The following is a 22925-nucleotide window of genomic DNA, read 5'->3' as shown; positions in this document are numbered from 1 at the left end:
CCTCCCCACCTCATTTACCTCGTCACCGAACGCTTCACCCGAGCAGCTCCCTCTATTGGTGAGAAGCGCCGCTAGAGGCAATCCCGGAATCTGATTGGCTGAAAGCCGGCTCTCCAATCCGGAGAGGAGAAGGCGAGGAAGAGGAGGGGGGCAAGCCGGAGAGCCGAGCGGGTTGAAAGGTTATAGGGGCGCAGCGCGCGGTGATGACGTAATGGCTTTGTGCGCTGGGCGGCCGGGGGGCAGCAGGAGCAGCAGCTGCAGCTTGCCGCGCTTTCTCGCTGCCATTCGCCACGCTGGGGCTGCCTCCGCCGCCTCTGGGTGCCGGCTAGACCCGCCCTCTTCTTCCTTCCCGCGTGAGTAGCGGTCCCCTCTTCCGGTAGGCGATGGCGGTGGGGCGCGAGGCGGCGGCGGCGTTTCCGGGCGGTGGGGGGCAGGTGGGAGGGGAAAGGGCCGGGAGGGAGGCAGGGAGGGAGGCGCGGTTGGGAGCTCGGCGGCGGCTCCTGGCCTGAACGTCACTTACCGATGAATGAAGGGCGCTGGAGGGCAGGAAGCGCGCGAACCCGGGCTGATGCCCAGCATGTAGTTGGAGGAGGGCTTCACCGCCCTCACCTGTTGCCCTGGTACTTGCACCCGAACTCGCGCCGTTTGCTTTTTCCTTTTTACAGTCGCTTCAGGGTAAAACAAAAGAAGCTGCGAAGTGCTGGGTTCGGTTTCTGCATGCCTCTGCAAATACTCCAGAAATGACGCTTGCAGTGGTGTGATAGGTGCTGAATTCGTATGGCAGCAGTTGCACGTGGCCGAATTTTTAGGGGCTGTGAGGGCAACTCTTCCACGATGGGTTTTGGCTTCTGTGTCCTTTTCCGTGTTGCGTTTTATTTAGTTTGCTGTATGGCTTATAACAAGGATGTTGAGCCTCCCTCAGCCCAAGGACTGAATTCCATTTTGGAGAAGCTCTGAGGAGCTGGATTCCACCGGTTGATTGGGCCAAAAGGCAAATGAGGGCAGGGGCAGGAATAAAGGCATATTTTAGCTTAAAGTTCTTAGTGCCTTCGGAGAGGCATTTCAACCTTTTAGAATGGGAGAGAAAAACATGCACAAACAGGAAAGGCACCAAACCATCGGTAGTCAGAGAAAAGGCATGGGGGCAGTAGTACACCCTTCTTATTCTCCTTTGGGTTGGAGAAATTTGTGGAAGGTACTGCCAGTTATACAGCTGTTGCTCCTGTCATTTTACTTCTGCACGTCCAGGAAGTCAGCATGCCCTTTGGCAGCGGAACATTAAGCTTTTATTTTTGTATTAATTGCCTACGTATCTCTGGACCTATTGACACAATTTCATTTTAGTTTGTGTTAGTGTCTCGTATGAGCAGTGGCCTTCATTGTTGTTATCCATGTCAATCCGTTACATGAACTTGTTTGAACTAATACATTTTAAGTGGAGTAAAATAAATGAATATTGTTTTACTAAATTAAATTGCAATTGCTTATGGTTAGCCTCGTAAGCATGCATACTTGGAAGCAAGTCCCATTGAAATAAATAATCAATCAAAGGCTGCAATCCTGTGTATGCGTATCTGGGCATACGTGCTGTTGATCACAGTGGGATTTACTTCAGAATCAGTCAAAATTTATGAGACTAGGCAGTACATATCCTTTGCTTTATACTGGAAGAATGATAAATGACCTTTAAATAAAGGTCCTCTGCTTCACAGGAAAACAGTTTAGTAAAAGCCACCAGTAAAACTTAGATTTTATTTTTATTAAAGTTACAATAATTTCAAATCTATTGGTATCACATGCATTCCCACTGTTGCTGGTTTGTCTGCCATGTATAGACAAACAGAGTTTATAACTTTGAATTGGGTCTAACGTTACCAACATTCACTCCATCATGCAGTTCAATGGCAAATATACTGTAGTCTTGTACTTATCTGTTAGGTCCAGTTGAGTTCAATGAAACTTATTCCCTCTAAGTGTATAGAGTTTTAGCCTTAGGTAGACAATTATCTAAGCTATCTTATTATGTTTATATATTCACACAACTAAAGGAGTCACAACTGAAGAAACTTAAAAGGAAAACAAATAAAAAAACCCTCAGCAAATACAATAACATATTCATTACAATCGGATGAGTTTATAAAAGTATCCATCTAGCAACTAAACAAACAATTGATGGCTTAGCCAGAGACCTTCCTTTGCATTCTGTTGATTCCTTTGCATTCTGAATCAGCACACCTATTTTGGAAGAGTTAATGTGTAAACTAACTTATTTGGGGGTTTTTTTGTCTCTAAACAAGATGAACAAATCCAGCATATTAAAAAACCCTCAGTGATTGTTGGTTTCATTTTTTATAGTATTCAAATAGTTTTATGAATTTGTAGTAACGTCTCCTTTTTTGGTTTGTCTCTTTAGGTATATAACTTAAACCTATTTTATGAAACTGACCCTTTCCCAAGTATACCTCTTTGATGTCTGGTATCTGAAACCTCCTAACTATGCCAGCAGCTACAGTAGATCACAGCCAAAGAATTTGTGAAGTTTGGGCTTGCAACCTGGATGAAGAGATGAAGAAAATTCGTCAAGTTATACGAAAGTTTAACTATGTTGCCATGGTATGATGTAATGATATTTATGATCTTCTTTGTTTAAGCTTGAGATAGTCTTTAAAACCTATATTGAAGGGAAAGATGTAGAGTAGATGTTAAGGAATAACAGAAGATTACAATCTCAGATACAGCATTGGAAACAAGCCCCAAATAATCAATGACCCTTGCTCCTGGGTAAGGACTGATCTTACATTACCTTTACAATAGATGTGCAGCACCTCTTTCAGCCCACTTTGGAGTGCCTCTTAGTGCCATGGGGCAGAGCCAAATACCAGCATATTTAACCTTGGCTCTTGCTGTCAGTAAGTAGGCATTTCCTGAGACATTTCAGCCTTGTAGACTGGGGAGGGGAAGCACAAAAACAGGAAAATACCAAACAGTATTTGGGGGGGAGGGGTAGAGCCATGGAAGGGGCGTGGCCTTCTGAGGAATCCTGCAGGGCTGGATTTGGATTCCGGGACCTGAGGGTCTTCATCCCTGCATTACAGCACAGTTGCTGCTTGTGTTTAGTTGGGTCTTGTGCTGGGAAGACCATGTAGGACAGGGAATGATGTAGTTTACACCCCGTACCAGTATCACATCTGGAGGCTGGTGTAGGAAATAACCCATCCCACATATTCTCCCCAAAATTTTCATCTTCTCATGACACTTGAAATTGGGCTCTCCAAGGGAAATAGATTGGCAGTAGATCCATGACAGATAAAAGATAATACTACTTCACATGGTGCTTAATTAACATGTGCAATTCACTGTTGCAGGGTGTGGTGATGGGCACTGGCTTATATAGTTTTAAAAGTGGATAAGACGGATTTATGGGAGATTGGTCTACCAAAGGCTATTATGCACCTACCTTTCCCCCCAATCTTCAGAGGCACCAGGCCTATGAATACCAGATTCTGGGGGCAAACAGAGGATGATAGGACTGTTGCTTTCGTGCTCTGTTCGTGGACTTCCTACATAATCTGGCTTGACACTGTTGGGAGAGGTTATCCGGAGTTGTGGGGTGCGGTTCCACCAGTATGCTGATGACACCCAACTCTACTACTCCTTTCCACCCAATTCCAAGGAAGTGGTTTCTGTGCTAAACCGGTGTTTGTTGGCAGTAATGGATTGGATGAGGGCGAACAAATTGAAGCTTAATCCAGATAAGACAGAGGTGATCCTGGTCAGTCGAAAGGCAGATCAGGGAATAGGGATTCAGCTTGTGTTGGATGGGGTTACATTCTCCCTGAAGACACAGGTCCACAGCTTGGGTGTACTTCTGGATTCAGCCCTGAGCCGGGAGTGCATTTGCACAGTTAAAGCTAGTGCGCCCGTTCCTAGAGATGTCGGACCTGGGCACAGTGACACATGCCCTTAGTTATATCTTGATTGGATTACTGTAACGCGCTCTACGTGGGGCTGCCTTTGAAGAGTGTTCGGAAACTCCAGCTGGTTCAAAGAGCTGCAGCCAGATTGTTGACCGGGGCTGGTTACAGGGAGCACACAACTCCCCTGTTAAAACCGCTCCACTGGCTTCCAGTCTGTTTCCAGGTACAATTCAAAGTGCTGGTTACGATCTATAAAGCCCTATATGGCTCGGGTCCAGGTTATTTGAAAGAACGTATTCTCCCTTATGAGCCTGCCCGTGCTTTGAGTTATTCTGGAGAAGCCCTTCTTTTAGTCCAACCATCTTCACAGGCGTGCTTGGTGGGAACATGGGAGAGGGTCTTCTCGGTGGCTGCTCCAGTGCTTTGGAACTCTCTTCCCAGGGAAGCTAGGCTGGCTCCCTCCTTGATGGGCTTTCGGAAGCAGGCTAAAACGTTTTTGTTCCAGCAGGCCTTTGGAGAATAATTTGGCCCTCCATCTATGTTAATGTCTTATAATTTTGTTGTGTATTTTAAACATTTATGGGTTTTTTTGGTTTTGTTTTCCCCAGTGTATGTTTTAAACTTTGTAAGGCCGCCTTGAGGCCCAGCATTGGGCAAAAGGCGGGATACAAACGATGTCACGCTTACTCAGGTCAAGGAAGCTCGTAGTCTTGGCTTTATATTTGATTCCTCGCTCTCCTTTACTCCTCATATCGAGGCAGTAGCTAAATCCTGTCGCTTCTTCCTGTATAATATTGCCAGGATTCGACCATTTTTGTCTGTCTCTTCTGCCAAGACTCTTGTTCACGCACTGGTTATCTCTCGGTTGGACTACTGCAACCTTCTTCTCTCTGGCCTTCCTTCGTCTCACATCAGTCCGCTGGTCTCTGTCCACCACTCTGCCGCTAAGATCATCTTCTTGGCCCGCCGCTCTGACCATGTCACTCCACTTCTGAAATCTCTTCATTGGCTTCCAATTCACTCCAGAATCCAATATAAACTTCTCCTGCTGACCTTCAAAGCTCTTCACAGTCTAGCTCCTGCCTCTCTCTCCTCTCTCATCTCACACTATTGCCCCGCTTGTGCTCTCCGCTCCTCTGATGCCATGCTTCTCGCCTGCCCCAGGACCTCCACTTCCCTTACTCGGCTTCGTCCTTTTTCTTCTGCTGCCCCTTACGCCTGGAACGCTCTTCCAGAACACTTGAGAACTACAAACTCAATCACAGCTTTTAAAACTCAGCTAAAAACTTTTCTTTTCCCTATAGCTTTTAAATATTGAGTTTGTTCTAACTCCATACTGTTAGCTTCACCCTACCCGGTGCCTGTTTACACTTCCCTGTGCCTGTTTGCATTCTCCTTTCCTCTTTATTGTTTACTACAACTTTATTAGATTGTAAGCCTATGCGGCAGGGTCTTGCTATTTACTGTGTTATCTGTACAGCACCATGTACATTGATGGTGCTATATAAATAAATAATAATAATAATAATAATAATAATATAATATAATTACCCCATAACAGAAGCTTCCTGTGCAGCTCACAAACAGATGCAACATTAAAATACAATATAAAACAATAAAAACTGGTAAAATTTAAAATGCAGAATTTTAAACAGAGAGATCCAGGCATAATTTATTTAAAAGGCCTGTATGAATACTGGACAAAGTGGACCTTTGGTCTGAACTAGCAGAGTTGTTCTTAGGACGTGTGATTTGAAATCCAGTCATCTCTTTTAAGTTTAGAAACATCCAAATACAGCTCACTGTCCCCTCACAAGACATTGGGATGGATCCAGATTTAGGGACATGCAACTGGGCTGACACAAGCAGACTTCTTCACTCCCTCCAGCCTCCTGAAAATGCTACACAGAGAGGGTTGGGGGTGTCTGTTGAGTGGGGTATGCTGTGGTACAGAGGGAAGACTGTATAGCATTTTCAGGGGGCCAAAGCGTCTCTACTCTTGTACATTAGCACCACATTGTAAAGCCTTGGATGAGTCCGATGTGAGAGGAAAACAGATGTGACGGGGACATGGGAGGGAAGGACAAGGTTCTACCTGTGTTAACAAGATAACCATTTTCCACCCTGTGCCACCGCCAACTTACACATTGTTGCAACCACAAGATGCTAATTACAAATCATGCAAACCAAATACTTCCGTTTATAATCGAAATAGATAGCTTTGCACTGTTTTTGAAGGGCAGCCACAAGGACTGGGGTTGACTATAAAACTGTGTTTGCACTAACACCTGACCCTTAATGTCAGGAAGCCATTCAAGGCTCTGTGAAGCATCTAACCCTAAAAGATTCTTTTCCTTAATAGTAATTTATATTTTGCCTTGGCTATTTGTGCTTCATTTTTCAGGACACAGAGTTTCCAGGTGTAGTTGCACGGCCTATTGGAGAGTTCAGAAGCAACGCAGACTATCAGTACCAATTACTCCGCTGTAATGTAGACTTACTAAAGATAATTCAATTAGGGCTGACATTTATGAACGAGCAAGGCGAATACCCTCCGGGAACTTCAACATGGCAATTTAATTTTAAATTTAATTTAACGTAAGTTCTAGCATTTGACTACATCTATGTTTTTACCTTTTAGAATAATGAAGGTTCATTTTAAAATCCTGGAAGGAATAATATCAATAGTTTAATTGTGTTTTTCTCTACTTTTGCAACAGCTGTAGAAAGAGTATTAAATGTTGCGTTTATAAATTTAATTTGCTTTATTCAGGCTTTCTTAATTGCATTTAACTGTTTAATTACTACTATTTAAAAACCTGCTGAAAGCAGAGATGAAACTGTCATAAGTTAATATATATGCAAGTACCTACTCAGTCTTTTTCATTTTTTAAAGGTACAGTAATTTAAAAACCTATATTTGGTATTTCTTTCTGTATAAAATTATGTGCTACATAGAATTTAAGTGAAATAAAGAATTGTAACAGATGTTGTAATCTGAGCATTGTTATGAAAACGATTATAGTAGAAACTTCAGGGTCAGCATGCTTAGGATGATAGCCTTACATACCCCAGTCTCAAGCATGTTTAAGCATGCAGCTAGATAGCCCAATAGAGATGGAAAAGGTGCAGGAAAAGACAACCAAAATGATAAATGGGCTTCAGCGATTTTCCTATGAGGTAAAGTCAGAGATTCAGGACAGAAAAAAGGAAGTAGTTCGCCACACAACGCAAAGTTAAGCTATGGCAATTCGCTACAACATGACGCAGTGGTGGCTATCAACTTGAAGAGCTTTAAAAGTGGCGTTAGACAACTTCACGAAGGATAAGGCCACTATTTGCCACTAGTCATGATGGCTATATATCATGTCCGTTATTGGGCTGTTTGCCACTTGCTGGGAACATGAGTGAGAGGGTGCTGTTGCACTTGTTCTGCTTATGAGTTTCTTATAGGCATCTGTTTGGCCACTGTGCAAACAGAATACTAGACTAGGCAGGCCTTTAGTCTGATCCAGCATGACTCTTCTTATGATTACTCAGAATTAAGCTCCACTGAGTTCATTGTGTACATAGAATTGCAGCCTTGGTCTTGAAGAAAACATGTAATTAGCTAGCCTTCTTCCAGATTGTGACTGAAGAGTTGGGTGGAATACTCAGGTATGACTTGATCTTGCAAACTGAATAATAATAATAATAATAATAATAATAATAATAATAAGAAGAAGAAGAAGAAGAAGAAGAAGAATGTGTGTGTCAGTGATGCAAGTTATTGAGCCAAGAGAGATAAAGTTTAGTCTAGAGCTGGGTAACACTGAAATGTTGCAGATTTCAGTGGTACATAGCCCCTACAAAGCAAACAGAGTGTTGTGGTCATGTTAATAGGGATTGTGCAAGAGGATTTTCCATAATAGCATGTTTTGAGAAACTTTTCCAGAGATGTGTCTTAATGATGTTTACCAGTTAATTTAAGTGCTATGGAAGTGCCAAACAGCATGCTGTAAATTAAGAATTTGCACAATTGTTTCTGCATTGATGAACTTTTTTAAATGTGCAGTTTGTAGTGATTTTGGTTTGAAACACAACCTCAAAAATTCTGCATTTTAAGTTGGAATGTTTTTCATATTGTTTCTTCTAGAGAGGACATGTATGCCCAGGATTCTATAGAGCTACTAACAACATCTGGAATCCAGTTCAAAAAACATGAGGAAGAAGGAATTGAGACTCAGTACTTTGCTGAACTTCTTATGACGTCGGGCGTAGTGCTATGTGAAGGAGTCAAGTGGCTTTCATTCCATAGGTAAATGCAGCATATAGCATATCACTTAATATTCCCTGAAACTGTAAGACAGAACAATGGCCCCTGCTAATTAAGCTGGAATATCAGGGCTGGATGAGTTCTGGATGTAGCAACGTGATTTTGTTTTAAAAGCTTTCCTGCTTTTAAGTTATCTCAAGTTTACACTTTGGCTGCAGTTAGAAACAAGTAAATTGTATCTTAAAATGAGGCACTAAGTGTCGGCCTTGTAGAGAGGGAGCACTGTATTTTTCTATTTTGCTTTGACAGTTTCCCAGGTCAGAGGAAGGAACAGCCACATATCTCTGCCCTTTGTGTACGCTTAGCAGGTAAATGGAAACTGGAATTAGTTGATTAACATCGTTGGAAAATCCAAATTCATTACAGCTCTGAAGACTCTTTGATAATCCTGGTAGGGAAAACACGAACCTTCTATCTTAATTGTAATGCCAAATATTGGAAAAATTAAACTTTTAATTTGGTTGCTGCATGGATTATTTTCTTTTCTGGTTCCAATATACTAGTCCTTTGGCTTCCCTCACTCCCCACAGGAGAAGGTGGTTGAAAACAACTTTCGAAGAGTGGATTTTGATCTAGATATTTGTGTAGGCACTCTCTAATGATTTGAGTCCGTTGCATCAATTGGAAAACGTTTTTTGCTTAGCATTCTGTGGCACACTGGACATACTGCAACCGTGGATTACTCCATTAAATGTGTTAACTGTTCTGAAAGACCACCTCCCTCTTCTGTCGGGTTGTTGTGTGGAAAGTTTCCTACTGAAGCTTAGTTTTGGCATGTGTACATACCGGAGAATTTTCTGAGGAACCTGCCTTAAATTCAGCCATCTTGTTCAAGATTACCCAGTGCTGATGAGCATGACCTATCAGTGTTTATGCATATGCGTTTCATCAGGCTTGAGTGGTCCAGTCACCCAGTCTTTTGAAATGTCAAAGGCTGCACCAGCTGTTCTAGGTAAGTTGCTCCCTTGGCGTTTAAGAACATGTTCTTAATATTTTCAGCGAGGGAAAATAATATGTTCATTTAGGTAGGGGCCATTAGTAGAGCTTAAATTCTGCTTTGGCTGCATTCGGACAACACAATTTGTCAATGGTGGGTTAATAGTCAACTCCATGGTTGATTATCAAGGGGGTACTCCCCACACAACATGTTTATAATCAACCGTGGTGTGGATTGAAGGCAGCATCGAGTTGACTGTTAGCCAATGGTGTGTTTGACTGACACATCGCCCTCTCTCACTTCTCCACTCAGTCTTCCCGCTTGTATCCCATCAGCCATTGCGAGTTCTGCCTGCTAGACTAGAGCTGCAGACACCGCTTTGGTCGCTCTTGCCAGGGGACCTCCTTATATATGCCTGCCCGAGACTTGAGATCTGTTGGAGGAGCCCTTCTCTGCATCCCACCAGCACAACACATACACTGTGATGGGATAAGGGAGAGGGCTTTCTTTGTCGTGGCACCCCGACTGTGGAATGCCCTCGCCTTGGAGGCCCGACTGGCGCCAACGCTGATTTTATTCCGGTGCCAAGTGAAAACATGGCTTTTTAACAAAGCCTTTAATGGTTAAATTCACTAAGGTGGCACATTGTTTTAACTGTTTTAATTGTTTTACTGCTTTTAAATTATATATTGTTTTAAGTTGGTTCATGGTTTAATTTGTTTTTAGCTGTGTATATTATTTTATACTGTATGCTTTTATCTGTACGCTGCCCTGAGATCTTAATGATATAGGGCGGGATATAAATGTTTTAAATAAATAAATAATCACCGAAAATAACCAACTGTGTGGGAGGAAATAGACAACGGCACCTGACCCATGGACACCATAATCAGCGGTTGTTGAAATAATCAACTCCGCACACCGTTGGTTATTTGTGTTGGTTGTTTCTGCCAAATAACCAACCTTGGTGTGAAAATGTCCTGGCAAACAACACAATAACCCACCATTGACTATTTAACCCACCATTGGTTATGTTGTCATCCAAACCCAGTCTTTGTGTAATTAAAATTGTGACTATTTAACTTAGCAGCTAGTGGAGAAAAGTTATTGTTTGGAGTTTAGATACTGCTGTAGTAATATTAGAAATCTTCAAATAATTTAAAAACCTTTAAAATTACAGGATCCTTTTTCTCCCCCATTGAAAGACTGGTCTGTTTTTGTTGCTGTCATACCAAATTTTATGATAAGGAAGGAATTGGGCCAGTTTATGCTTTGTTGCTGGTGTTGGCAATGTTATATGAAAAAAATCTTTCAATAGATGGTTTTCTGTGAATGGGGATTAATTTATAGAGATGATGAAAGGCAGCATTGCTTGTAAAACATCGACAGGGGAGAAGAAAGCCCTCAGATGGGATGGCTGTCTTAAATGTAGCAAGCAGGCTTTGGATATAGCAAGTAGCTTAGAGAATTTTTACTAATTGAATATTTACTAATCCTGTACTTGTTGAATTGATTGTTATTGCACTCTCATATTTAGAATAATGTTAGCAATCCATATCGTAAGCAGTCAGTAATGTTATTGTTTGGGGAAATGTAGATTATAAAATCTAATCAGACTTGCATCATCCTTCCCCAGCATGGTGCCCTCCAGATGTTTTAGAGTTCAAGTCCAGTTATCCATAATCATTTGCCATGCTTGCTGTGGCTGATGGGAATTGTAGTCCAAAACATCTGACGTCAACCAGATGGGGAAAGTTGATTTACATGTTGGAAATAAAATATGGGCATACAGTGAAATAAGCAATAAGATACAGGATTATTGCCTGTACAAATAAGGTCCATAGAGTGCTTTTGCAAAGTAATTAGGTGACTTGAAACAGGATTGGCTTTGTACAACTTTTTTTATTGAATATAAAAACTCAGAATTCCTTTGGAATTTATTATACTTTGATGCCAGTAGAAAGCATCAGAGTGATACAGGTATAGAACAGTGGAAACATATATGTGCAACAGAGCCTGCCATATTTAATATTGCAGTTAAGGACAACTTTACAAAAGCTTTGAGAATGTATAGTTACACTGTCAAGCCGTAGATGATATATTTATGCATATATAGTAATGTAACATTGTAGATGTTTGGAAGGGTATAGTAAATGCCAACAGAGAAATAATAGGACATGTTCTTATGTTAGCTTTGCAGGTAGTTCTAACAGCATAATCTTATGAAAGTTTATTCAGATGTAATTCCCACTGAATTCAGTGGACATTACGCCTACATTCATGCATACATTTGCAGGCTTTAGCTGCTGCAATTCTCTATACCTACTTCGGGCTAAGTCCCGTTTAAACTATTTATTTATTTATTTAGTAAATAAATATAGTAAATAAATTATTTAGTAAATAAATAATAAACTAGTTGTGTGTATATATATGATTTATGAAATTGTGTACAAAGTAAACCTAGGAATGATGGGATCTGTTAATAGTTATTGAAATGATTTGGAAATTGAAAGGGTAACAGGAAACTGGTTAAGAGTTTCTGAAGGGATAGAGGAATGACTTAAGAAAACGTGGAATGTAACGATGAGCAAATTAACGGCGGTTATTATAAGGGGAGACAGACAGTTATATCAGAATTTTTAGAGAAAGAGCTCTCAGGTACTGTAATGCAGTTAAGCCTCAAGAAAATAAATGCTTAATGCTGCTCTTAAGCTGTAATAGAGAACAAATTGACAGTTGTATAGAATATAAACACAGAGGCTTCATCCTCTAAAATGTAATTTATTGGCTCTTACTGTGAGCATAACATTGTTTACTGTATAATTTTAAATATCTAAAAAATTAAAAAAAGGTACTGGTAAAATATTGCAATGGAATTTGGTTTAAAATGTCATTTTAATAGAAATTAATATATTTGTGGGTTTAATATTTCCTGTACATCAAAATTATTAAACTTTCCACTTAAAATATATGTTTTTACAACAAACCCCCAAACAGTGTGTATGTTATAAATGTGGCAAGATTTTTTTTTAAAAAAAATCTAGTAGCAAAACTTCCTTAATTGAATTTCTGCAAGTAATAAATATAGTTGTGAATTCTAGATACCTTTTTGCTTTCTGTTGGTTTGGGCCATTATCAGTGCTCAGAATGTTGCTGCAGTTTGCAGAACATAACTTCAGAGCTCTGTAAAACAACAACACACATAGCGGAGCTTTAAAAGACTAGGTTTTTTTTTAGATTCAGATTCTCCTTAAGCTATTCTTTCATGCCAAAGATCTTTAGAGTGAGTAGAGTTAATAAAATTGCTTGTAATTTCTGCATGCGTATAGTGCTTATCCATTCTTTAAGAATAGCTAAAGTTAACTCCTATTTCTTCGATTCTAAGACACACTTTTTTCCTCATATAAACCTCTCTAAAAATGGGGTGCGTCTTAGGATCGCAGGTGTGTCTTAGGTTTTTTTTTCCTGTTGGTGTTACTGAAATTAGTGTGCGTCTTACAATCGATGGCTTGCAATCGAAGAAATACGGTAATATATTATCATGTTCACAATCATTTTATCACCATTAAATGCACATTTGGTATATTTTCTTTTAAAAGGAGAATTATAATGAATCCCTTAAGCAAGACATGTTAGCTCAAACTCATGTCATAAGCTATCTATGTCAGATGGTTACATTTTTAAAAAAAGTCTTGCCTAAGCAGCTGTTTGCAACCAGTGGAAATGGAGGGACTTGTAAGTAAAATTGCAATGTTTGAAAAGGAATGACTAAAATTGATCTCATGTCCTCACTTCTCAGTAATTGCATGCTCATAAAACTGAGTATTCTGTTCCTTGAAAAATGTTCAACAATGCCTGTATATTAATTTTAGGGGTGTGGTTTTAAAAATGCAGATTCACACATTATGAATCCGTAAATAGAACTTGCCCAGGATTGCAAGAGCCATGTATGTGTGCATGCCCAAATGTTTCAGTATATATTGGAGGTCTTAGAATTTTCCATTCATACTGCAGCTTTTTGTGCAACATTGGAGGTGTGGACTTTGGAGGAGTTGTTTTTGGGATACAGAGGGAACTGCAGAGGGAAGGAGTGACATGGAAACTCTATAATATGGGTAGTTTTTTGTCTGCAGTTCATTGGATTCACCCTTTGCTGTGGGCAACTACTTCCTTCCTTTACTTAATGGGAAATACATTGTATACAAAGATACATATAGCTGGTTTAGCCAGTTTTAGACTCTGTTTAAAGCAAAACACCTGCAGATGTGTATTTTGGCATGGCGTGTCTTTGTTTGTGTATATACAACTTTCTCCAGCAAACTTTGCTGTGAATCACCAAGCATTGTTTATGATTATTGAAAATATATGCTGTGCATTGACTTAAAATTGACTTTTGACAATTGTTTTGAATGTGGGTGTCTACTCTAAACCTATATTATATGGGGAAATGTGCCTTAGATGTGTTGTTTGATAAACCAGCTTGTAATTTGAAAGGTTGGTTTGGAGGGCAAGCACAAACTATAGTTTGCCAGTTTACATGCCCTAAAGCAGAAACCAATTAAGCACAGAAGCTTCAGATTCCTTCAAATACTGTTCCTTTATCAAATCAGTTTTTTTGCATTGCACCTGAGTTACAGTGATTGGACATGGGAAGAGAGGTTTCTAGATCTTTAAAGATATATCTAGATCAGCATATGGAGCACATTGGTTTCCATTTATTTATTTATATCACAAATGTATATACTGCTTTCCAACAAAATTATCAATACTGCAAACATAATAACAACCTCAACACTATATTAAATACAACAATAAAATTACATTTTACAAATCAGCAATAAAACTATAACTATAACCATATGAGCAAGAGGCTCATCATATAAGTGATTTTGCTAGAATTGTAATGCATCTACTATGGTGGAAGAAATGCTTAAGGAAAGAGAAGGGATTTGGAAATGCTTCTTGGTCTTGCAGCCTCTTGAAAAAGAAGACTTTCTGGAATTATTACCTACCTAATTTTAGGTGTTTTTGTTTTTTCCCCATTTATGGTTACTTTGCAGTGGCTATGACTTTGGATATCTGATCAAGATCTTGACGAATTCCAATTTACCCGAAGAAGAACTGGACTTCTTTGAGATACTGAGATTGTTTTTCCCAGTCATTTATGATGTGAAGTACCTTATGAAGAGTTGCAAAAATCTCAAGGTAAATGGCTTAATGCTCTCTGCAACGATTAATCAGCATTTTCTGGAGTAGTGTTTCTTTTCTGGGTGAAAAACATACAAATGAGTTTTGTCTTGTCTTCTGCCTTTATGGCATCAACTATAAACCATTGCAACTAAACTTAGCTCTCAGAGAAATTTGTGCAGTGAGTCTAATGGAAAACTAGATGTCCAGGAGAAGAGCCTTCAGTGTGGTGGCCCCCTTCCTATGGTCAGGCAGGAGCCAACACTTGTTTTTAGCACCTCCTGAAAACAGGTCTTTTCCAGCAAGCCTTCCTTGATTGAAGAGCCATGGTTTAATTGGTACTGTTTTTAAAAAGAATAATCATAATACCGTGGTTTTTTACTTTTGGTATTGTTTCATCTCTTTTTCACTGCTCCAGAATCTGTTTAGATGTGGAGTGGCATACAAATGTTGTAAATAAATAATTTTAGTGTAGCTTTAGGCAATCCAGTCTATTTTGCATTGGAAAAAGAATTAGTTTAAATTTAAAACAGAGGCAGGACCATGTAATTAGACAAAATGGAATCCCATTGGAGTGTTTTCTCTGAAAAATAGGGAACTTACAATTCACGGTGCTGAATGACAAGCTGCTTCTGAAACCTGGGGTTGAATCCTATGTTAGTCCTACTTAGAGTAGGCCAGTCCCATTCATTTCAACGGCTTAGTTCTAAGTGGAACTAACATTGGATACAAACCTAAGTTTCAAAAGCAATTTGCTTTACCCTGCGTGGACCTTAGGTGGCAAATGTCTGGCCATGTGCACATGCCCTTTGTCTCCTTTGATTGTAGTCAAAATGCTCAGTCAACTGAGAGGTTCCTGTTTTCCAAACCTGAGCTAGGGAAGATGCAGTCTGAGACTAGTTCATGCAGGAGCTCTAAAGAGAGTGATGAGAAGCCTTTGACTGTAGCAGCTGTTCTGAGGTTCTGTTCTGCAGTATGCTCTTTCCCAGCTGTCCCCAACCTGGTGCCATTGAGATGTTTTAGATTTCAATTCTCATCAGCCCCAGCAAGCATGGCCAATGGTCAGGGATGTTGGAAGTTGTAGTACAAAACGCCTGTAGGGCACCAGGTTGAGGAATGCTGCTCTTAACATTTGCTGCCTTGTCAATGGGTAGCAGTGGAGAGGAATAAATAACTTGCAGTGAACTGTAGCAGCTTTTTTGTTCAACTGTTGCAGGAAGAAGCTGGGTGTGTCTGGAAGGCGAGCAGTTGGCAGCGCTGAGGGAGCCCTGGGAAGGGACTCTCCATGTGTGGCTGTAGCAGCTGTTAGCATCGATAGGTACTACAGTCACTTGGAAGCTTCTCACCATGTGGCATTACTGTTTATTGCTCCTGTGTGAACTGGGCTCCCATTTCTTACAGCAACCTAGTGAGGTTAAGTAGGTATATAGGTCATGAAACAGCAAATTAACTGCATACAATTAAAGGCAGCTGAGCATGTCAAGAAATATAGGATGTTTTTTTCTCTCTGCTCAGAAGCCAGTTCGGCTACTAACTGGCTTGTTCTGTTAGGCATAACATTTGGAGACACATGTTGAACTGAAGCACAAATGTACACTGAAAATGGAGGCGTGAAAGGAAGAACAGCAAAGTGGATTATTACCACTCCTGTGGTGTTAACAGACATAAGGAAAGCCTCCTTCAAAACAGACTGGTACTGAAAATGACTGTCCTGAGGCAAGGGATAGCTTAGCATTATGAAGAAAAGCGCATGGGCTTTTATAAGCAAAGAAGCCAAGGACAAACTGGATGCTGATCTGCAGTGCGGCTAAATGCGTGTTTAAGGGTAACTGGTGACCCCTGGTAATCTTGCTTAGTTAGTGATGAAAAATGGTGGTTAAAGCTATTTGCCCTGTAGTCAAACTTAGGAATTGCTTGCATGCAATTATTTTCTTTTAAAGAAAAGGATGCAGATGCTGAAAGTTCTGGTAATAACACTGAAGGCTTTGAGGGGTGGAGTGAGATTTCCTGCCCTTCTGTTGAATTAATCTCGTAAAGAAATTATGCTCATGGAATGGAGTTGTCTCTGAGGAAAAAGCTGACTGGACAGATAATAGTAGCAACATTTCCAATTTTGCATTACTGGAATGTTACCCCACTGTTTGAACTACAAGCCATGCAATTTAATTTCCACGCTCATCCTTTCTAAATTAATGGTTCGAATACAGTTTTCATAATGGGAGCTGGAATTCTTCCTGGCTGCACATGTATAAACCTCTATAACTGATCAAATACTGTGTGTTCTGGTAACTTGCTGGAAAATAAATCGATACTTGATTGTTGGAATAAATTGTATTATCTCCTGTCATTCTTTAAGTTTCTGGTGGAAAAGACAACTTGAGGGCAATTTTGTTTCAGGGGAGGGTGTGCACATTAGTAGCATATTTCGACAAAGGCCAACACTCACATTGTTTGGTTTTTAAAATTTCCGAGGTTTTTGCAGCTTCTTTTGAATGTTCCTGAAAGGCCACTGGTAGGACAAATAGGGTGACATCTTTGTGCATCTTGTTTTGATGTCTTCTTGCCCCCCCCCCCAAAATATGGTGCTTACCTTCCTCTACCAACTAGTGTCTGTGTTTTGCTTCATCCTCAACCCTTCTGGTGGAGCTAAGTGGAAGGTGTATTTGGTGAGTGAAGATGTGTTTAAAAGCAAGGGAAAGATTACATAGAACCAAAGATTGTTTCTTTCCAGGGTTCCAAAGTGCCCTGCCTGGGCTGGTCCATGATCCTGTCCATGGAGTGCAAAAGTAACTGATGTGCTTATTATCTTATGGTGACTTTGCTTGCCTTATTCATGTTTCAGACATCCTTTTTGTCATCCATATTTTACTTCAGTGAGATTTTATACACCACACTTCCCCAACCTGGTGCCCTCCATATGGCCAATGCTGTAGTCCAACACATCTGGAGGGCACCAGGTTGGGGAAGGCTGCTTTACATCATGTCCTTATTTTTATCCCTATATCGCTTGTTGTAAATGCCAACTTGATTTTCGTTTTTAAAAAATATACTGATAGTTTTTCTTAACACAAATTTGAGGGAGTTCTTATAAACACTTTTAGTGAACTGCTAGCCTTGCAATTCCTTATGCTACAGTTGTCCATAGTAAGAGAAACCTACATGAATTGGGCTACATGCTAGACACAGGTGGAAATGGGAGCTCTTCAAATTCACCAGGGAGATGGTTAGGCTGAATGTAATCTCATAAGCATGAGATCAAAAGTTTCTACCAATCACACCCAAGAGTGAATTATCTTCATGTACAAATCTGTTAATGGATACGAGGTTATCTGATCTCTGATGTGACAACTCCAGTCATAAATAGAAAAGGTATTCAGGAAAGTAAGTGCATATGTGTGTTAACCTTCACTATACTCCAATAATTTTCTAGTCGTTTTCTGTGTGCAATCAGGTTTCAATATAGTTCAGGGCATAACTCATTTTGACAGTGGGGTTTGACTCCATTGGCTCATATATTTTAAATGGATACTGTTGTTTTTATACTGTTTCTGTGTGTGTGTGTGTGTGTGTGTGTGTGTGTGTGTTTAAATTGTATACTTTTAATGTTTACTATTTTTAAATGTTGTAAACCGCCCAGAGAGTTTCGGCTGTGGGGCGGTATATAAATGTAATTAAATAAATAAATAAATAAATATATTCTGCATATGCTGAGAAGTGCTTAAGCCGGTGTGGCTTGAATGCACTGCATATTCTAATTTAGTGTGATATCCTTTAGAAAAACTAAAAATGAGTGGTTTCTAACTTCTTTGGACTCCCTGATGCATTTGATTTATTAAATATACTTCAGTTTCATGGGTCCTATATTGATGGAATGATAGTGCAGAAATATTTCCTAAATTCTTAAAACATTGGTGTCTTTAATATGAAAAACCCAAATCTGGAGCTTAAGTGGTGGTGGTGGGAAAGCAGTAGCTTCTATTTCAGACAACATTTTAAGGGCAACACATGCCTCCCACTAAAGCTTTTGCAATTGTGTAGGTTTCTATTTTGTTGTTTAGATTTCCCAGCCCTGAAGTGTGGCTCTCATGCTGCCCCTGTGTGAATGTGTGCTGCATATCCGGGCCTGAAATTACTGGCAGGCCACTTAAAGGCCTCTGCAAAGGCACAGTGCCTGCATTATATAAACAGGGTCTTCTTGAACTGGCTCTTGTTCAGTAGTTGCAGCTGGTAAGCTGGTGGCATTTCAGTTGGGCTGGGGGACTTGATTATGCAGCATTGCAGCTCCCCCTACCCTGCCAAAGCCCACAATGGGAAATTTTAAGGTATGTTTGAAATGCCTGGCTGTCCTCAATGCTGGTGTGGGCCATGTAACAAGATTTGTCATGTTCAATTTGATTTCTGTGGCTTGAAATATAAAAACAAAAACACACACGCAAACAGGTATCCTGAAAAAACCATTACTTTTACCATTTGCTAAGACTTTAATGAACTTCAGCTAAGATTATGGTTGAGAAAAAGCATGTATTTGCAATTGCATATTCGTTGTACATTTCCCTTCTCAGGAACTGGAGAGGTGGAAACCAATTCTTTAGCTGTTGTTCCATTACCTGATGTCATAAAGTCTTCTGATTGTGCTGCGATGTTCTCTTTCAGGGTGGCTTGCAAGAAGTTGCCGAGCAATTAGAGTTAGAGAGGATAGGTCCACAGCATCAGGCAGGATCTGATTCTCTACTAACTGGCATGGCCTTCTTCAAAATGAGAGAGGTAGGTGTGAATTATTTTTGTTCTGTCTGAAACCTTTGGAGGAAAGTAATCTGTCATTTAAATGGTCACGGATTGTGCCCAGTGAACCTGACCCTGGAATTAGATTTCTCAAAGTGTAAGGTGGACTCCCTGTGGAGGCAGGATCAGTGCCAACTGTGCAAGTTACCCTCTGGAACCTGTCCTCAATGTGTTTGTGAATGTTTTTGACCAGAAGACAGATTACAGTCTCCACACACACACACACATGCCATGTACCAATAAATGTAATAGGGGGAGTAGCATACTGTTTCATGGGTAGAGTGAATGTATGGAAATGTAAGAAAAAGTATGTGGTCCAACATTTGTTTTTAATGGAGTTGAGTCAGTAATGTCTTTACATGACAAAACATACTCTACTAGTCAGCTTTCTGTTATTTGTTCCTCTAGTGTGCAGTGTTCACCCACAGAAAATATTTCTACACTTTCGTTATTAATTAAAATGTAGTAGCCAGCTTTCTAGCACTTTTCTTTCCCTTCATTCCTTTGGTGCTGCATAATCTTTTCTCAGGTAGTGGGTGAGGGGAGAAGCATCGTTTTCTGCAGGTCACCATCTTCTGCTGAGACATGATGGTTCCTTTCCCTTGGAGAAGAAGTGGGGCTTTTCAGTAGAGAGGTCTGAGTAGGCTCAGTTGCTTTCCAAACCATCTGGCTTCTCCTGAGGAACTGAATGAAGTGTTTTGCTTGGAGAACCAGCTCACGTGGAATTTTCTCTCTGGTGAAGGAATGAAGGAAAAGTGGGTCCTTAGGGACCATTTGCACCCCTATAGGCTTGCCTGGGAATTACACTCAGTATCAGAGGCCTTGCTCTTGGAGCTATCTTGGGAGATTTGGCAAATGAGCTCAAGTGTGGCAATACTGCAACTATGAAGTACTCTCCCAGTTAAAATTAGTCAGGTTCCCTCTTTGTTTCTTTCACTAGAAGTTGAAGACACCTATTTTGATGGGATGTGCAACACCTAGTTTTATTGTCATCAGCTTTAATCTCTTAATAACGCTTACCCTTGTTGCTGCTGGGTTGTTTTATGTTTTAAATATTGGTGCTATTAATTATTGCTTTTAAAAATTAGTTATTGTGTTTGTAAATTTTACTGATTTATTTTATGGTTTATGTTTATGCTGTATGCCACTCTGATGCTTTTATTACAAGAGTGGGATTTAAATCATTATTTTTCTTACTGTGCCAGTAGGTATTTTATTTGGGATTTATTTTTCATCTATGAAATAGGTCACATAAGGTTGCTTTCTTTACTGCTTGCCTTCAAAGAAAGGCCAATAATGACTTCTGTTTTAAATTTTCTTCAGATGTTCTTTGAAGATCACATTGACGATGCCAAGTACTGTGGTCACTTGTATGGTCTTGGTTCTGGTTCATCTTATGTACAGAATGGAACAGGAAATGCATATGAAGAAGAAGCCAACAAGCAATCATGACAGGAAATAGGAAGCCACTTTTTCTGAGCTCCACATGCTTGTACATAGGTTTTATCTCTGGTTGAATCCCTTGGACAATAAGGCGTTCTTTTCCTCTCTTTATCAGACATGTTTTTTCCTTCCTTTGTATGTACTAAACTTGACTGTTCCTATCCTGGTTCTTTGACCTTGATGTTTAGGCATTTCTGGGTTAAATGTGGCCTTGTACCTTGCCCATCTGTAAGCACATGTAGGGAGCAGTGTGGCAGATAGAAGAGGAAAGCTAAAATGATAATGAAATTTCTGGTAAACTTTAATTGGTCTTAGTATTGGTTTATTATCTTTCCCACTCTCTTTCCCAAAACTGAACTAGGCACTGATTGTAACCAATTTCCCCGTTTGATGTTTATCCCTTCCAGCGTACAGGAGTTTTAGCTATTCAAGATTGTGGACCATCACATTTGCACTTTAGAAGAGAGACTCGGAGTCAGATCCTCTGTTTTATCTGAAGTTCTGGTTCATCTTCCCTGACCTAGAGGGAATATTCATCCACCAACAGAGCAACCTTGGGGTTGTCATGTTGTGTGTGTGTGTGTGTGTCCATGTGTGTCCCCACTCCCGCCGCCCTGTTTCAGATCCATTGAACCAAATCATACTCACTGCATAATTTGTGTTCAAAATTACTGAAATCTTAGCAGCTGCTCTTATCTCTAAACTGGTGTTCAGTCTTCCAAATGTGTCTTGTAGACACTAGCTTGTAATTAACGTGCCAGTTTAACACTGCTCTGTGATGGAAATAACTCCTGGGTACACTCCACTAAATTGAGAGGCTCTAGCATGGCATCTAATCTGTGCTCCTCTTCAGTTCTCAGTGTGTAGGGGTATATTTAGGAGAAATTCCTTATGAATTGCCCTGGGTCTGAAAACAAGCGTTACAGCCTTTAGGAAAGTTTCTGTGTCCTTTTTTCTTTCTTTTTCTTTTTTCTTTTGCTTTCATGTCTGTGAGTGGAATTGAAAGGATGAAAACTGCAATTAGATTAGCAACACTAATTGTGGATCCATTTTCTTATTCCTATTTCAGCAAGCTATGCCCTAAAATACTTTCTATTTTAAAACCTTATTTATTGAATACTTGAATAGATGAACACAACTCAACTTAAGGATGAGATCCAAAGATTTGAAGCCAATTTGATATTGAGCTAAATGGAAAAAGGAAGATAGATGTGTCCTTTTTTGGAGCTGCTACAAAAGATGTTTGTTGTAAAACAACAAATCCATTTGTACCTAATAAAGTTACCTGAAGCTTGTAAGGCTAGCTTATTTTTGAGTCTATCTTAGCAAATATTTTATAAAGGCATTGTTTTATTAAAGGACCATAAAGTACTTTCCTAACCATGCAGAGCGTGCTTATACAAAGCAGTTGTGCAGAAAGACTTTAATTGGTATTGAATAGCTAAGCCCTAACCTGAAATGATGGAGTGCCTGTGGCAGCATTTTGTGTGTGCCATCTACACTGAAAAGCGATTGGAGTAAACCTTAACAATGTTAAACAAGTTGACCTGTTTACCATGTACTTTAACCTGTTTTCCTTTTTTTTCCTAATTAAGTTACAATAATGTAACTGGGTGGTCCTTTTTAAAGAAAAATAACAAAAGACATTTGCAAAAGAGGGTATTTGTTTTTAAAGCTTTTGTAAATAAAGGCTTAAAAATGTTTTCTTACATATCTACAGACTTGTGGTTTTGTTTTGAAACCTCTACTGGCATGTCTGTGTACCCAGCTAATCCCTTGTATATTTCTTACCTACAAAGATATATTTTATTCCACTGCTTTTGTTTTGTTCTCGAGTGCAGTCTGTTGTTCATAGAAAGACTGTTAGAAACACCTTCACCATCGTAGCTTTACATTTTCAAACTGCAGCTGAGTGTGTTAAGCAAATCCACAAGCTTTCTCCTGAAATCAGTCTCTTGACTAGGTAGCTACCCGTAGTTAAGAACCAATTTTGCTGCATGTGTAGCTCAGCAATAAACATGGGAGTGGAAAGGCCCATGAAGTCCATTACCTCTGCAATGGCAAGAATACCCTAGTTTTATGCTATGTTTTGACAAGCTTACTTTTTTTTTTGTAGCAGTGATTATCCCTAATACAGTGGCTCTCAGCTGAGACTGAACAGAGCGGAGTTTGAGTATAACAGATTGTACTTAATTTGCAAGCAGAGCTGTTTGGGGACCAACTTCTTTTTTGTGAGCGCTGATACCTTTTTTAGAGGTATATTCCAGTTATAAGAACAAGGATCAGACCAAGGGTCCATCTAGTCCAGCACTCTGTTCACACAGTGGCTGGCCAGCCAGCCATC

The 22925-nt window shown here is 40.0% G+C and overlaps 2 protein-coding genes across 6 annotated transcripts in view; one reads left to right on the top strand and one right to left on the bottom strand.

Moving 5' to 3' along the window:
- Positions 1-158: 158 nt before the first annotated feature.
- CNOT7 (CCR4-NOT transcription complex subunit 7) lies at positions 159-21879 on the top strand. Of its 5 annotated transcripts, none has more exons than XM_063136003.1 (7): positions 159-179; positions 2414-2613; positions 6322-6515; positions 8053-8214; positions 14230-14374; positions 19010-19120; positions 20462-21879. In XM_063136003.1, the coding sequence occupies exons 2-7, from the start codon at positions 2497-2499 to the stop codon at positions 20588-20590; spliced, it is 858 nt and encodes a 285-aa protein (XP_062992073.1). In that variant the 5' UTR covers positions 159-179; positions 2414-2496; the 3' UTR covers positions 20591-21879. The 5 variants fall into 5 exon arrangements, with proteins under 5 accessions (XP_062992073.1, XP_062992071.1, XP_062992070.1 ...); XM_063136001.1 differs by lacking the exon at positions 159-179 and adding an exon at positions 201-353; XM_063136000.1 differs by lacking the exon at positions 159-179 and adding an exon at positions 201-376.
- The window catches only part of ZDHHC2 (zinc finger DHHC-type palmitoyltransferase 2), a 42629-nt gene continuing 41185 nt past the window's right edge, over positions 21482-22925 (bottom strand). The window contains exon 13 of the mRNA XM_063135999.1: positions 21482-21568. The gene's annotated coding sequence lies outside the window, so the exon portion shown is untranslated. The remainder of the gene's footprint in view (positions 21569-22925) is intronic.

The sequence above is a fragment of the Elgaria multicarinata genome, chromosome 10 (genome assembly GCF_023053635.1).
Source record: "Elgaria multicarinata webbii isolate HBS135686 ecotype San Diego chromosome 10, rElgMul1.1.pri, whole genome shotgun sequence".
Lineage (NCBI taxonomy): Eukaryota > Metazoa > Chordata > Lepidosauria > Squamata > Anguidae > Elgaria > Elgaria multicarinata.
Note: the sequence above shows the minus strand (reverse complement) of the source record. Positions and strands in the feature narration are given on the sequence as shown.

Excerpts from the sequence above, each read along its gene's own strand:
- CNOT7 (XM_063136003.1), top strand. The coding sequence starts at position 2,497 with ATGCCAGCAGCTACAGTAGATCACAGCCAAAGAATTTGTGAAGTTTGG. Across the intron at positions 2,614-6,321 it reads AGTTTAACTATGTTGCCATG|GACACAGAGTTTCCAGGTGT; the intron begins GTATGATGTAAT and ends TTCATTTTTCAG. Across the intron at positions 6,516-8,052 it reads AATTTTAAATTTAATTTAAC|AGAGGACATGTATGCCCAGG; the intron begins GTAAGTTCTAGC and ends TGTTTCTTCTAG.